The sequence below is a fragment of the Cebus imitator genome, unplaced genomic scaffold (genome assembly GCF_001604975.1).
Source record: "Cebus imitator isolate Cc_AM_T3 unplaced genomic scaffold, Cebus_imitator-1.0 Scaffold654, whole genome shotgun sequence".
Lineage (NCBI taxonomy): Eukaryota > Metazoa > Chordata > Mammalia > Primates > Cebidae > Cebus > Cebus imitator.
Window position 1 is genome coordinate 695,400 of NW_016107969.1, and position 13,799 is coordinate 709,198.

The 13,799-nt window shown below is 39.4% G+C and overlaps 3 protein-coding genes across 5 annotated transcripts in view; 1 reads left to right on the top strand and 2 right to left on the bottom strand.

Annotated features, from left to right (window-relative positions):
* LOC119469431 (zinc finger protein 160-like) overlaps nucleotides 1-13,799 on the top strand; it is a 609,418-nt gene that overhangs the window by 554,016 nt on the left and 41,603 nt on the right. The gene's annotated exons all lie outside the window — the stretch shown is intronic.
* The window catches only part of LOC108295642 (zinc finger protein 160), a 97,648-nt gene that overhangs the window by 68,487 nt on the left and 15,362 nt on the right, over nucleotides 1-13,799 (bottom strand). The window lies entirely within an intron of this gene.
* LOC108295641 (zinc finger protein 347-like) overlaps nucleotides 4,148-13,799 on the bottom strand; it is an 18,677-nt gene continuing 9,025 nt past the window's right edge. Inside the window, 5 exon segments of the mRNA XM_017517932.2 lie at nucleotides 4,148-5,528; nucleotides 5,530-5,589; nucleotides 5,592-7,699; nucleotides 11,171-11,299; nucleotides 11,731-11,857. Coding sequence (XP_017373421.1) covers nucleotides 5,325-5,528; nucleotides 5,530-5,589; nucleotides 5,592-7,699; nucleotides 11,171-11,299; nucleotides 11,731-11,857 — 2,628 coding nt within the window. The 3' untranslated portion in view covers nucleotides 4,148-5,324.

The window sequence follows — 13,799 nt, forward strand, 5'->3', positions numbered from 1 at the left end:
TCCTGACCTCAGGTGATCCACCTGCCTCGGTCTCCCAAAGTGCTGGGATTATAGGGGTGAGCCATCGCACCTGGCCACTATTAGTGAATTCTTAAACTCATACCTTACGTACTGGATACCTCCCTCGAAAGATAAATCTTTCTTTTCTTTCCTTTCTCTTTCTTTCCCTCCCTCCCTCCCTCCCTCCTCTTCTCAGGTTCAAGCGATTCTCCTGCTTTGGCCTTCTGAGTAACTGGGATTACAGGTGCGGGCCACCACACCAGACTAATTTTTGAATTTTTAGTAGAGACAGGGTTTCACCATTGTTGGTCAGGCTGGTCTCGAACTCCTGACCTCATGACCCGCCCACCTAGGCCTCCCAAAGTGCTGGGATTACAGGTATGAGCCACCTTGCCCGGCCTAGATAACCTTTCTTACAGGATTATGTGGTAATGAGTGTCTCTGTCATTCATTTAGGTAAGATTCATAGGCAACAGTGATCTGTAAAAATATAGACTTAATTGATCTATAAAAATATAGATTTAATAAAAGTTACCACAATCACAAAGATATATGAAGAAAAACCATTTAAAAATTACAAGAGATACTAACAAAACAGGTATAGACAGACAGTAAAGGACAAAAATATCTAGCATTGTTACTGTAGCATCACCGTTAAAAGCTTGTCCTTGCAACCAGACAACATGGATTCAAATCTTGATTCAGCCTCTTACTGAAATGTGACTAGATGAGTCTTTTAAAGCAGAATATGCTGAGGTCTGACATTTGATGGATGGTGACGCTGGAAATCTTTTTATGGGCCTATTTATCTCAGTATATCTGCTTCAGTGAAATGTCTCTTCATAGTTCTATCAATTTTCTGAAACACACACACACACACACACACATAAAGAGAGAGAGAGGGAGAAAGAGAAAGAGAGATAGAGATGGAGTCCACAGGCTGGAGTGCAATGGCACATCTCAGCTCACTGCAACATCCATTTCCGAGGTTCAAGCGATTCTCCTGCCTCAGCCTCCCAAATAGCTGGACTTATAAGCGCCCGCCACCACACCCAGCTGATTTTTATATTTTTAGTAGAGACGGGGTTTCACCATGTTGATCAGGCTGGTCTTGAACTCCTGACCTCAGGTGATCCATCTGCCTCAGCCTCTCAAAGTATTGGGATTACAGGTGTGAGCCACTGTGCCCAGCCTAATTTGATTATTTTCCCTATCTGTCCTAGGTTGCCTCACCTCTGAAATGAGAATATCATCAATATTTACTTCGGGGAGCTGACGATTTAGTTGTTACACATAAAGCACTAACAACTGTGATTCTTACTCTAAATGTGATTGATACGAAAGAAAATATATATGCAAAGGTAAATCACTTATTAAAGAATATGTATCAGTTTTTAAAAATAGAAACAAATCTAAGGGGAGTATGTTAAACGGCAGCTGTCATGGCAAAAGTTGCACAAATGTCATGTTTCGCTGTAAGATCCTCTGGCTCAGAACAGAAATACCAGCCACAGTGGGAAGTTGAATTGCCTCCAGGGATTCACCAAATTATCTCCTTTGCATAAATTATAACTAATATCTTGTGGACTCTCTTATTAACTGTATTTTCATTTAGTTCTCCAGGTGCTGGTTAACCTCCACACACTTGATTTTCAAGCAGCTTATCTCTGATAACTTCCATATTAAGAGACTTCATTTCACCATTTTGTATCCCAGTACTTTAATTGAACTAAAGACTTACAAGGACATTCCATTTTCCTATTTACAGAGAACCTAGTCAGTACCTGCCATCATCTAACATACATTTCATGTCACAAAATTTTATTTCCAAACAACACCCTCCTTTATGTATTCTCTAAGTTTTTCACCAGAGTAACACAGAGAAGAAATGCAGTAAACATATAATTTGGATTTAAATGTATGGAAGGAAAAAACCTTTACAGTAAAAATCATATACAAAAACAAAAAGTCATTTTACTACTATTGAAAATAAGGTATGGGCGGGCATGGTGGCTCACAGTTGTAATCCTAGCACTTTGGAAGGCTGAGGCCAGAGGATTGCTTGATGCCAAGAGTTCAACACCAACCTGGCCAACACAGCAAGACCCCACCTCTAAAACGAAAAAAAAGCTATGAAATATTACACAATACCATAAACCAAAGATGACATTAACACAGCCTTTGAAAAATAATCTTTAGCTAAAATTGCTTGATCACATTATGTAATAAAGTTTTCCACAAATTCATTTTCATTGAACTACTGTAAAAGTATTTTAGGCAATCTAAACAGCATTTCACAAACATTTTCAAGAACGATGTTGTATAATGAGACCTATGGGTTCAGCAGGAAAGGAAAACTAATTACTATTATAAAGAAAACAGAGGTCTTTCCTAATAAATAACTTAGAAATTTCTTTTCTTTTGAGATGGAGTCTCACTCTATTGCCCAGGCTGGAGTGCAGTGGTGAGATCTCAGCTCACTACAACCTCCGTCTCCCAGGTTCAAGCGATTCTCCTGCCTCAGCCTCCTGAGTAGCTGGGACTACAGCTACACACCACCACACCCGGCTAGTTTTTGTATTTTTAGTAGAGATGGGGTTTCACCATGTTAGCCAGGCTGGTCTCGAGCTCCTGACCTAAGGTGATCCACCTGCCTCAGCCTCCCAAAGTGCTGGGATTACAGGCGTGAGCCACCATGCCTGGCTGGAAATCAGAAGTTTCAAGAGTAAATATTCAGTGTTGTAGTAGTCAGTTTCCATTTTGTGATTTTTGTCTTGTAACACCATTTACGCCTTTGCACTCCTTCTTCTTATTCTGCCTGGCCAAGCTGATAATGCCCATGTTCCTTCCTTTGGCACTAGATGGAAGTTCAAACCATGTGTGGGACCCTCACTCCAACCACACCCTTTTATTAAAGGTCATTACCATAATACCCAAAACAAGTTACTTACCCCTGCTCTCTCAAGCCAATTTGGACCAGTTTGGGAAGTCAACCTTGCTTCTCACAGAAATCCTCATTATGCAATAAGCATTTTCCTAAAACTTCATTGTTTGACATCATAATTTTCTGTATCTAATCCAAACCGTAGGTTGAGTTCAATACACTTCCAGTGGAGGGGGGACAAATTAACATTACCAAAAATGTGGTAAGGCTATATTTATGAGACTTCTAGTTTACCTACCAAAATGAAATTTCCATTTTGTATGTTCGTTAAGAGGAAACTCATGTTAGCCTTGTCAAATTATGTCAATGAGCATAGCGTTCTAAGAATAGTGTAATTTTTGTTATTCTGCACTATTTATAATTTCATAATATTTTTCATACACTTTTTTTTTTTTGAGACAGGTTCTGTCTCTGTCACCCAGGCTGGAGTGCAATGGTGTGATCTTGGCTCATTGCAACCTCTGCCTCTTGGGTTCAAGTGATCCACCTGCCTCAGTCCCCTGAGGAGCTGGGACTACAGGTGTGAGCCATCCGGCCTAATTTTTCTATTTTTTTTGTAGAGATGGGGTTTTGCCATGTTGCCCAGGCGGTTTGAACTCCTGGACTCAAGTGACCCACCTGCCTCTCAAAGTGCTGGGATTACAGCCATGAGCCACCACACTGGCCCATACACCTATATTTGTATTTTCACTTCATGTAAATAAAGATGTATGCCATGGTTATTTGGCACATAAGCATGTAAAAACATAACACAGTATATATTCACCAACACTGTGGCAGCTTTCAGAGTGTAAAAATGGCACTTATAAAAATGGTTGGGTTTTTTTTCTTTTTCTTTTTTTTTTTTTGAGACAGAGACTTGCTCTGTTGCCAAGCTGGAGTGCAGTGGCGCGATCTCGGCTCACCGCAATCTCCAACTCCCGGGTTCAAACGATTCTCCTGCCTCAGCCTCCCAAAGGTGACTGCCACCATGCCAAGCTAATTTTTATATTTTTAGTAGAGACAGGGTTTCACCATGTTGGCTGGGATGGTCTCTATCTCCTGACCTCGTGATCCACCTGCCTTGGCCTCCCAAAGTGCTGGGATTACAGGTGTGAGCCACTGCACCCAGCCGAAAGTTGCACTTTCTATGGGATTTTCATTATATCCATATAAATATGCTAAGACAGAGTGTAGAGAGAATAATTCAGGTGCAGAGTATGATTACAGTTTCCCAAAATTGTATGTTGATTCCACCAAGAAAAAAAAATTGTTCTCGATCCTCCAGCCTAGAAGACTGAGTGTACTGTTATTATCTGTCATGAAGTATCCTACTGAGGTAGGATAAAACAGTGTTGGTACAAAAAATGTGATTCATTCATAGTTATAAGAAAACGTCCAATTTTTTTGTCAAAACATTATGTCTGTGACACATTCTCAATAAAACAGCAGCAAAATGTAATTCTAGCAGTTAGTGTGAATTCTACTAAAAATAAATGGTATTCTGGTTCTTTTGTCCAAGCTCCCCACTCTGGTAACTGTTATCTCTTCAATTTCAAAAATAAGCCTATTTTCCATCAATCTCTGCTATAAAACAGCTATTGCCATTCAATAGAGAAAGTGGCAATCGTTTCCCCTGCACTATTCCTATTATATAACCAGTCATTAATAACCTATTACTCTCCTCCCATAAAAATACCAGTGTCCTGAGGTCTTGGCTTGCTCAACGCATGGCTAGTGGAGCCTTTCTTCCCTAAAACCCACAGTGTCTTTCTCTCAGAAGGGCACCCTGTAATACAATCAGTATGATGACTGATATCATAGTTTTACCTTATTTTCTGCCCCAAACCATGGTCTCTCAATTGAAAGAATATTTAATTTTATAATGCAGAGTCCTCCTTCCTCAATAAACTTGGATAAATATGATCCTCATGTAATGAAGTAGGCCCTTCCATACTATAGTTCTTTCCCAGATGGGCACCATGAAAGGTATTCAGTTTGAAAGTCATAAACAGTAGCCTTTTTGAGAAACCTCAAACAATGGAATGAAATATTTTATAATCTGAAGGTAAGTAGCCATTTCCAAATGTCCTTCAACCTTTGAAATATATAATGTCATAAGTTTTTACCATATTGGGATGTGTAATTGTCGTGCAGTTTATCAAATTAAAAGTGAATCAAAGAACTAGAGACTGAGTCACTCTTCATATGAATCCTCACCTACAGTTACAGTCTTAGAGTAAGAGCTTCAGGATGCATATTACATTTGTGTGGTTCCATAAAGTATGTAGATTTTAATGCCTAGAAAGCTGTGAGGCCTGAATAAAGCCTCTGCCACATACAGTACATTTATTTGATTTCTCATTATTATGGACCCTTGGATATCTATTAACATTTGAACTCATGAGCAGTTTGCCACAGTCATTGCATTTTCAAGGATTCTCTCAGGAATAAATTCTCTGATGTTGTCAAAGGAATGAATTCTAACTGCAAAAGTTGCCACCTTCATTTGTAAGGTTTCTCTCCACTCTGAATTCTGAGATGACTTCCAAGGTTTGAACTCTGACTTTAGAACTTTACACAAGTGACATTTATAAGGTTTTTTTTCCAGTATGGATTGCCTGATGGGTCGCTAGGCTTGAACGGACACTAAAGGCTTTCCCACATAATTACACTCATATGGTTTCTCTCCAGTATGAACTCTCCGATGCCTTGCAAGTTTTGAAGTTTGACTGAAGGCTCTGCCACATTCATTACACTTGTAAGGTTTATCTCCAGTATGAATTCCTCGATGTCTTGCAAGGTGTGAATTCTGAGTGAAGACCTTGCCACACTCATTGCATTTGTAAGGTTTTTCTCCAGTATGGATTGCCTGATGAGTAGTTAGGCCTGAACGGACACTAAAAGCTTTGCCACACTGACTACACACATATGGTTTCTCTCCAGTATGAACTCTCTGATGCCTTGCAAGTTTTGAAGTTTGGCAAAAGGCTTTGCCACATTCATTACACTTGTAAGGTTTATCTCCAGTATGAATTCCTCGATGTCTTGCAAGGTGTGAATTCTGACTGAAGACCTTGCCACACTCATTACATTTGTAAGGTTTTTCTTCAGTATGGATGACCTGGTGGGTAGTTAGGTTTGAATGTTCACTAAAGGCTTTGCCACTCTCGTTATAAGTTTTCTGTCCAGTATGAATTCGCCGATGCCTTGCAAGGTATGAGTTATGCCTAAAGACCTTGCCACATTCATTACATTTGTAAGGTTTCTCTCCAGTATGAATTCCCCGATGTCTTGCAAGGTGTGAATTCTGTGTGAAGACCTTGCCACACTCATTACATTTGTAAGGTTTTTCTCCAGTATGGATTGCCTGATGGGTAGTTAGGCTTGAGTACACACTGAAGGCTTTGCCACACTCATTACACATATAAGGTTTCACTCCAGTATGAATTCTTTGATGATTTGCAAGGTGTGAATTTTGAGTGAAGACCTTGCCACATTCATTACATTTGTAAGGTTTTTCCCCAGTATGGATGACCTGATGAGTAGTTAGGTTTGAATGGGCTCTAAAGGCTTTGCCACACTCATTACACTTGTAAGGTTTCTCTCCAGTATGAATTAGCTGATGCCTTGCAAGGTGTGAATTACGCCTAAATACCTTGCCACATTCATGACATTTGTATGGCTTTTCTCCAGTGTGAATTACTAGATGAATAGCTAGGCTTGAACGAACACCAAAGGCTTTGCCACACTCATTACACTTGTAAGGTTTCTCTCCAGTGTGAATTCTCCAGTGATTTATAAGGTGTGAATTTTGAGTGAAGACCTTGCCACATTCATTACATTTGTAAGGTTTTTCTCCACTGTGGGTTGCCTGATGGATACTCAGGCTTGAACGAGCTCTAAAGGCTTTCCCACACTCATTACACTTGTAAGGTTTCTCTCCAGTATGAATTCCCTGATGTCTTGCAAGGTGTGAATTCTGAGTGAAAACCTTGCCACATTCATTACATTTATAAGGTTTCTCTCCAGTGTGAATTTTCTGATGTTGTGAGAGTTGTGAATTTCGACTGAAGACCTTACCACACTCATTACATTTGTAACGTTTTTCTCCAGTATGGATTACCTGATGGGTAGTTAGGTTTGAACGTGTTCTAAAGGCTTTGCCACACTCATAACATTTGTAAGGTTTCTCTTTAGTATGACTTCTCTGGTGACTTGCAAGGTGTGAATTTTGAGGGAAGACCACACCACATACATTAGATTTGTAAGGCTTTTCCCAATTGTTTGCTTTTTCTCCCTGTGTAAGTAATAAAGAGATAAAGTCTTTGAAATATTTCTTAGAAATGTAGGTTTTGACATTATAAGGCATTTGTTGAGGTGGTAAAACTGAGGAACTATTATTGAAAGACTTCTCTACCTGATTATATTCATAAATTTTCCCTTCATATTGAAAAAGCTGCAGTTCAGGCAGATGTGACTGAAAGCTTAATCCAAGCTGATTTTTAATAAGCTTGTTTCTTGCATCTCTTTTATCATGTTCATCTCTTCCATGAGTGAGATTATCTTTCTGTGTCATAAGCACTCCTTTGTAATTTCCTTTAGCATCTCTGCATTGATACTCAAGGTCATGAATATTTTTCTGGACTTCCCTGAAGAAACAGCCTTCAATGTCATGGCTTTCATGTCTTTCCAACATCACTGTTTGGAATGCTTCTCCTGTACTGCTCTTCCCTTTGTGTGGTAAATCTTTCATTACAAATTCAGAAGACAGAGCTACAAGATATAAAGATCCGTAGGTTTCCAATTAATTGCAGTATGTAAACAAGTATTTTACACTGAAAAACAATATTATACCAAAGGAATTCTTACACTGAACAGATTTATGAAACTTCAATACAATAATAGTCAATTTTTAGGAAAACAAAAGGAAGAGGATTGTTTAATAAAGAAAAGTTGATTCCATGTAATTCAAATTAATAGTATGGAAGCATAGTTCTCAACCAACAATACGGTAGCCAGCAAAGCAATCCTCAGTAATAAAGGAGAGATCGTCTTTCCCAGACAAACAAAGCTAAGGGAATTTACCACGATCAGACCTCTTTTACAAGAAATGATAAAGGGATTTTTCAAATCCAAATAAAATGACACAATGTAACTGTTACACTAATATTAACATCATAATCATGGTATACAAACCATTGATACGAAGAGGGCTAAAAGATAAAACTATTAAAAATAAGCACAACAATTTTTTTTTTCACCGCCGCCCCAGGCACAACAATTTTAAAAGATAGGCAGTACACAACATTAATTGTGACATAAAAAATTCAAAATGCAGAATGAGAAGGGAATGAATACGTACAGGGGTTTTTGTTTTGTTTTGTTTTGTTTTTTGTAATCAAAGATAAGTTGATATTGGTTTGAGATAAATTGTTAACAGCTATAGGATGCTTTTTTGTAAGTTTTATTTTATGGTCACCATAAAGTAAAAGCCTGTAATAGACATACTAATAATAAAAAGCAATGAATTAAAACATACTGCCATTTTGTTACTTCTTTTCTAATTGTTTTGTAATTCCTCTCTTGCTTTCTTTCTTACTGTTTTCTTTTGTGTTTAAGTGATTTTTCTCCAGTAGCATAAGTCCTTACCTATCAATAATAACATTAAATATAAATGGACTAAATTCTCCAGTTACAACAAACTCACTTCACCTATAAAGATACATGTAGACAAAAAGTGAAGGGATGGAAAAAGATATTCCATGGAACTAGAAACCAAAAAAGAGCAGTAGTAGGTATATTTAGATAAAATAGACTTTACATCAATAAGCATTAGAAGAGACAAAGAAGGTCAGTATATACTGATAAAGGAATCAACTTAGCAAAAGGATATAATAAATACATATGCACACAAATATGTAAAGCAAATGTTAATAAATCTAAAGGGCGAGACAAACAGCAATACAATAATATCAGGGGTCTTCAAAACACAACTTTTGGTAATCAATAGATCAGGGAGAAAAACAACGAAAAAAATCAGAGTTACAGTATATGACAGACTAAATTGACCTAAACAATACTTTTTTTTTAAAAAAAGAGATGGGGTCTCCCTGTGTTATCCAAGCTGTTGTGCAGTGCCCAGTCACAGGTGAGTTCACATTGCCCTGCAGCCTTGAACTTCTGGCTTTAAGCATTCCTCTTGCCTCAGTCTCCCAAATGGCTAAAATTACAGGCATGTTCCATTGCATCTGCCCTAACAGACACTTACAGACCATTTTATCCAACTGTTGCACAATACACATTCTTCCCATCAGCACATGGATCATGCTTCAGGATAGATTATAAGTTAAGACACCAAACAAGTCTCAATAAATTAAAAAAGTCAAAATAGTATCTAGTATATTCTCAGACCACAATACAATAACACTAGAAATCAACAACAAAAAGAGTCTCGGAAGATACACAAACACGGTTGGGCGCGTTGGCTCACGCCTGTAATCCCAGCACTTTGGGAGGTCAAAGCAAGCGGATCACCTGAGGTCAGGAGTTTGAGGCTAGCCTGGTCAACATGGTGAAACCCTATCTCTACTGAAAATACAAAAATCAGCCATGTGTGGTAGCATGTGCCTGTAATTCCAGCTACTTGGGAGGCTGAGGCAAGAGAATCACTTGAACCTGGGAGGCAAAGGTTGCAGTGAACCAAGATCATGCCACTGCATTCCAGCCTGGGCAAGACAGTGAGACTCCGTCGCAAAAAAAAAAAACAAACCAAAAGAACAGAATTAGCGCCGGGCGCGGTGGCTCAAGCCTGTAATCCCAGCACTTTGGGAGGCCGAGGCGGGTGGATCACAAGGTCAAGAGATCGAGACCATCCTGGTCAACATGGTGAAACCCCGTCTCTACTAAAGCTACAAAAAATTAGCTGGGCATGGTGGTGCGTGCCTGTAATCCCAGCTACTCAGGAGGCTGAGGCAGGAGAATTGCCTGAACCCAGGAGGCGGAGGTTGCGGTGAGCCGAGATCGCGCCATTGCACTCCAGCCTGGGTAACAAGAGCGAAACTCCGTCTCAAAAAAAAAAAAAAAAAAAAAAAAAAAAAAAAAAAAAAAAAAAAAAAAAAAAAAAAAAAAAAAAAAAAAGAAAGAAAGAAAAGGAAAAAGAAAGAACTAATACTAATTCTACTCAAACTATTTAAAAAATTAAAGGAAGCACATATTTCCAAACTCATTTTATGAGGCCACCATTACCCTGATGCCAAAAAGCAGACAAGGACACAACAACAAAAAGAAAACTACAGGCCAATATCCGTGACGAATATATATGCAAAAATCCTCAACAAAACAGAAGTGGCAAATACAATTCAACAACACATTAAAAAGGCATTCACCATGATCAGGTGGGATTCATTCCAGGAACGCAAGGAGAGTTTAATACACATGAATCAATGAATGTGATTCATCACATCAACAGAATCAAGGATAAAAACCATATTATCATTTCAATAGCTGCTGGAAAATGACTCAATAAAATCAGTATCTCTTCATGATAAAAAGTCTAAACAACTTGCGTACAGAAAAAACATACCTAAACATGATAAAAGCCATATCTGACAAATCCACAGGGAATGTACTAAACAAAGAATTGAAAGCCTTTCTGCTAAGATCTGGAAGACAAGGATGTCCACTTTCACTCCTTCTATTCAACATAGCATTGATATTCTAGCCAAAGCAATTAGACAAGAGAAAGAAATTAAAAAAAAACATACAAATGGAAAAGGAAGAAGTCAAAATATACTTCTTTGCAGATGACATGATTTTATAATTAGAAAAACCTAATGGCTCCACTAAAACACTCTTACAATTTAGCAAACTATATAGAATTCAGATCTATATGACTGAGAACTGGGCATCAGATAGAATCAACTACAGAAGAAAACACCAAAGGACAAAACAACCCTTTTGTAACAGCCTTCCTTGTTCCACATGGAATCAAGGAACCAGAGTTTTCAGAAGCTAGATAACAGTGTTGTCCATTATGGTAAAGCCTTTGCCTTTGTTTGAGCTGCGGCACAATTAGAGGGTGAAAGGATAAACTCGTACAAGTCTAAAGGATAGATAAAAGGGGGTAAAGATTTCTGTTCAGAGGTCACAGGATTCAAACTTCTGCTTTCCCACAGGATTCCCTTATAGAGTTTCCCAAACACTATTTAATAAAGCAGCATTCTCTCCACCCATCTGAACTCTTACCTGTGATCACGGCTCTGATCCATTCCCATCCATCTGGGTTTCCTGCTATCTGTACTTGGCTCTCCAGAGTGAAAGGCTCCTTCCTTTGTTCCAACATAGAGATAATACTGAGGTCAAAACAAGAGATTCCTGCTTATAAAAAGAAAGGAAAACAATAGGCTATAGAGTTTCCAGAGTCCCAGTCCTATGTTTACATAAGGAGGGAGAACTTCACAGATATATCTAGAAAAAAACTTCAAAAACTCATCTACTAAATGCTTCCTGATGAATTGCTAGGAAACACTATAATATACAAATATACAGCTCTCATCCCAAAACCACTGCATCAGAGCATGGGGATAGAAAAGAGGGAATTGGGTATTTTAAAAGCTCTGAAACCCTCCAGTGATATCAGGAAGAGGACAAACGAAATCCAGTTTCCACATTATGGAAATTTTCATTTTTGAGTCAACACAGCTTCAGTTTCAGCCAAGCAATGCAGGGGCTCCCAAGAGACCCACAAGGAAAATGAAAAGATACACAGAGGAAGATCCTAACTTCTGGAAGAAAGTCATCCTCACCCAGGGAGGCCAGGTTCCTGTAGTTCTCCAACATCACGTCCCTGTACAAACTCCTTTGAGCAGGGTTCAGGCATGTCCACTCCTCCTGAGAGAATTCTATAGCCACATCCCTGAATGTCACCTGTCCCTAAAATGAAAAACACATCCACCAAGGGGATAAAAGGAAAGTTCTAATCTTCACATAAAATGAGAAGAGAGAATAAACTGGAGTGAGTGACATCCAAGTTGCGATATAATAAAATACACATGGTCTTCATTCCCCTTTCCTGACATACACCTCACTTGGAATCTCTGGAGTGATAAGTATCTTTGCAAGCTAATGAGATGACTGGTGGCTGGAGGCCCCAAGACAGTTTCAGAATAGGGGTTGGTCACCAGAAAGACCAAGGCTGGATTAGAGAGCTGGGACTTCAAGTCCCATTCCCCAACTTCCCCTGAGGGGACGGGGGCTGAAGGTTCAGTTGATCACGAGTAGCCAAAGATGTAAGGAATCATGCCCACATAATGAAGCCCCCATAATAACCCAAAAGGACAGGGCCCAAACAACCTTTGGTATAGGGAAATACATGAAGGGCTTCCTGAGTAGCTGGGATTACAAGCGTGCATCACCACACCATGCCCCTTCTCCTATACCTTACCGAATAGACTGCTTACATCTGTGTGTTCATCTCCATACTCTGTAATATCCTATACAATAAATGGGTCAATATAAGAAAAGTGTTGCCCTGAGTTCTGTGAGCCACTCTAGCAAATGAATCAAAGCTGAGGAGGGGGTCATGGGAATTCATGATGCATAGCCAGTCAGTGAGAAGCAAAGGCCATCTGTGTTTGCAACTGGCATTGAAGTGGGTACACTCTTGTGGGACTGAGCCCTCAACTTGTGGGATCTGATGCTATGTCCAGGTAGACACTGTCAGAATTCAACTGAATAGGAGGTCACCCAGCTGGTGTCTAGTGCAGAATTGCTTGCTTAGTGTGTGTGGGAAAGCCCAGGACATCTGGGATCACAGATGTGTTCTCTGTTGTGAGAGTACAGTAGGAGAAACTGGATCTGATTTCACTGCATTCTCACACACACACATTATTTTTGAGCAGGGTTCCCTTAATTGTCTTCTTATACTTTTGTATAAGAGGTTATGATAGCCTCTAAATCAGTATTGATTTCTCAGTTTTATAGACAATACAAAAAATATACAAATATACAAACAAAAAACCAACACTGGGTTATCTTTATTGAAGTGTTATATATTATGTTTGACACACCAAGTCATATTCAGTGTCTAGAAGATCTAGAGCATGAGTAATGTCTTATGAGATGAAAATGTATATAATGACTTTAAAGAAAGTTCAGAATCTTAAAACTGTGATAATCATCACAATAACAATGACAGATGTTTCTGAGTACTTTCCCAGTGCAAGGCATTATCCTACTTATTTATTTACTTACTTATATTTTTTAGACGGAGTCGCTCTGTCGCCCAGGCTGAAGTGCAGTGGCATGATCTTGGCTCACTGCAACCTCCACCTCCTGGGCTCAAGCAAGTCTCCTGCTTCAGCCTCCCGAGTAGCTGGAATTACAGGCATCCACCACCAGGCCCAGCTAATTTTTGTATTTTTACTAGAGACAGGGTTTCACCGTGTTGGCCAGGCTGGTCTTGAACTCCTGACCTCAGGTGATCCACTTGCCTTGGCCTCCCAAAGTGCTGGGATTATAGGCACGAGCCACTGTGCCCGGTCTGATATTATTCTAAATAAATGCCATGCATGTAGTAACTTGTATATGAATATGACAGCTCATGAGAGAAAGATATGTTCCCATCTTACTAGGAGATAAATGTATGACAGACACTCTAAGAAACTTGGGTCAAGTCAAAGACCTAAAATGTCAGAACAAGCTTCCGAGTCCAGGAGTTCGGGAATAAGAATTAAACCTAAAGAATCAAACAGTTGGCCGGGCGCGGTGGCTCAAGCCTGTAATCCCAGCACTTTGGGAGGCCGAGGCGGGTGGATCGCGAGGTCAAGAGATCGAGACCATCCTGGTCAACATGGTGAAACCCCGCCTCTACTAA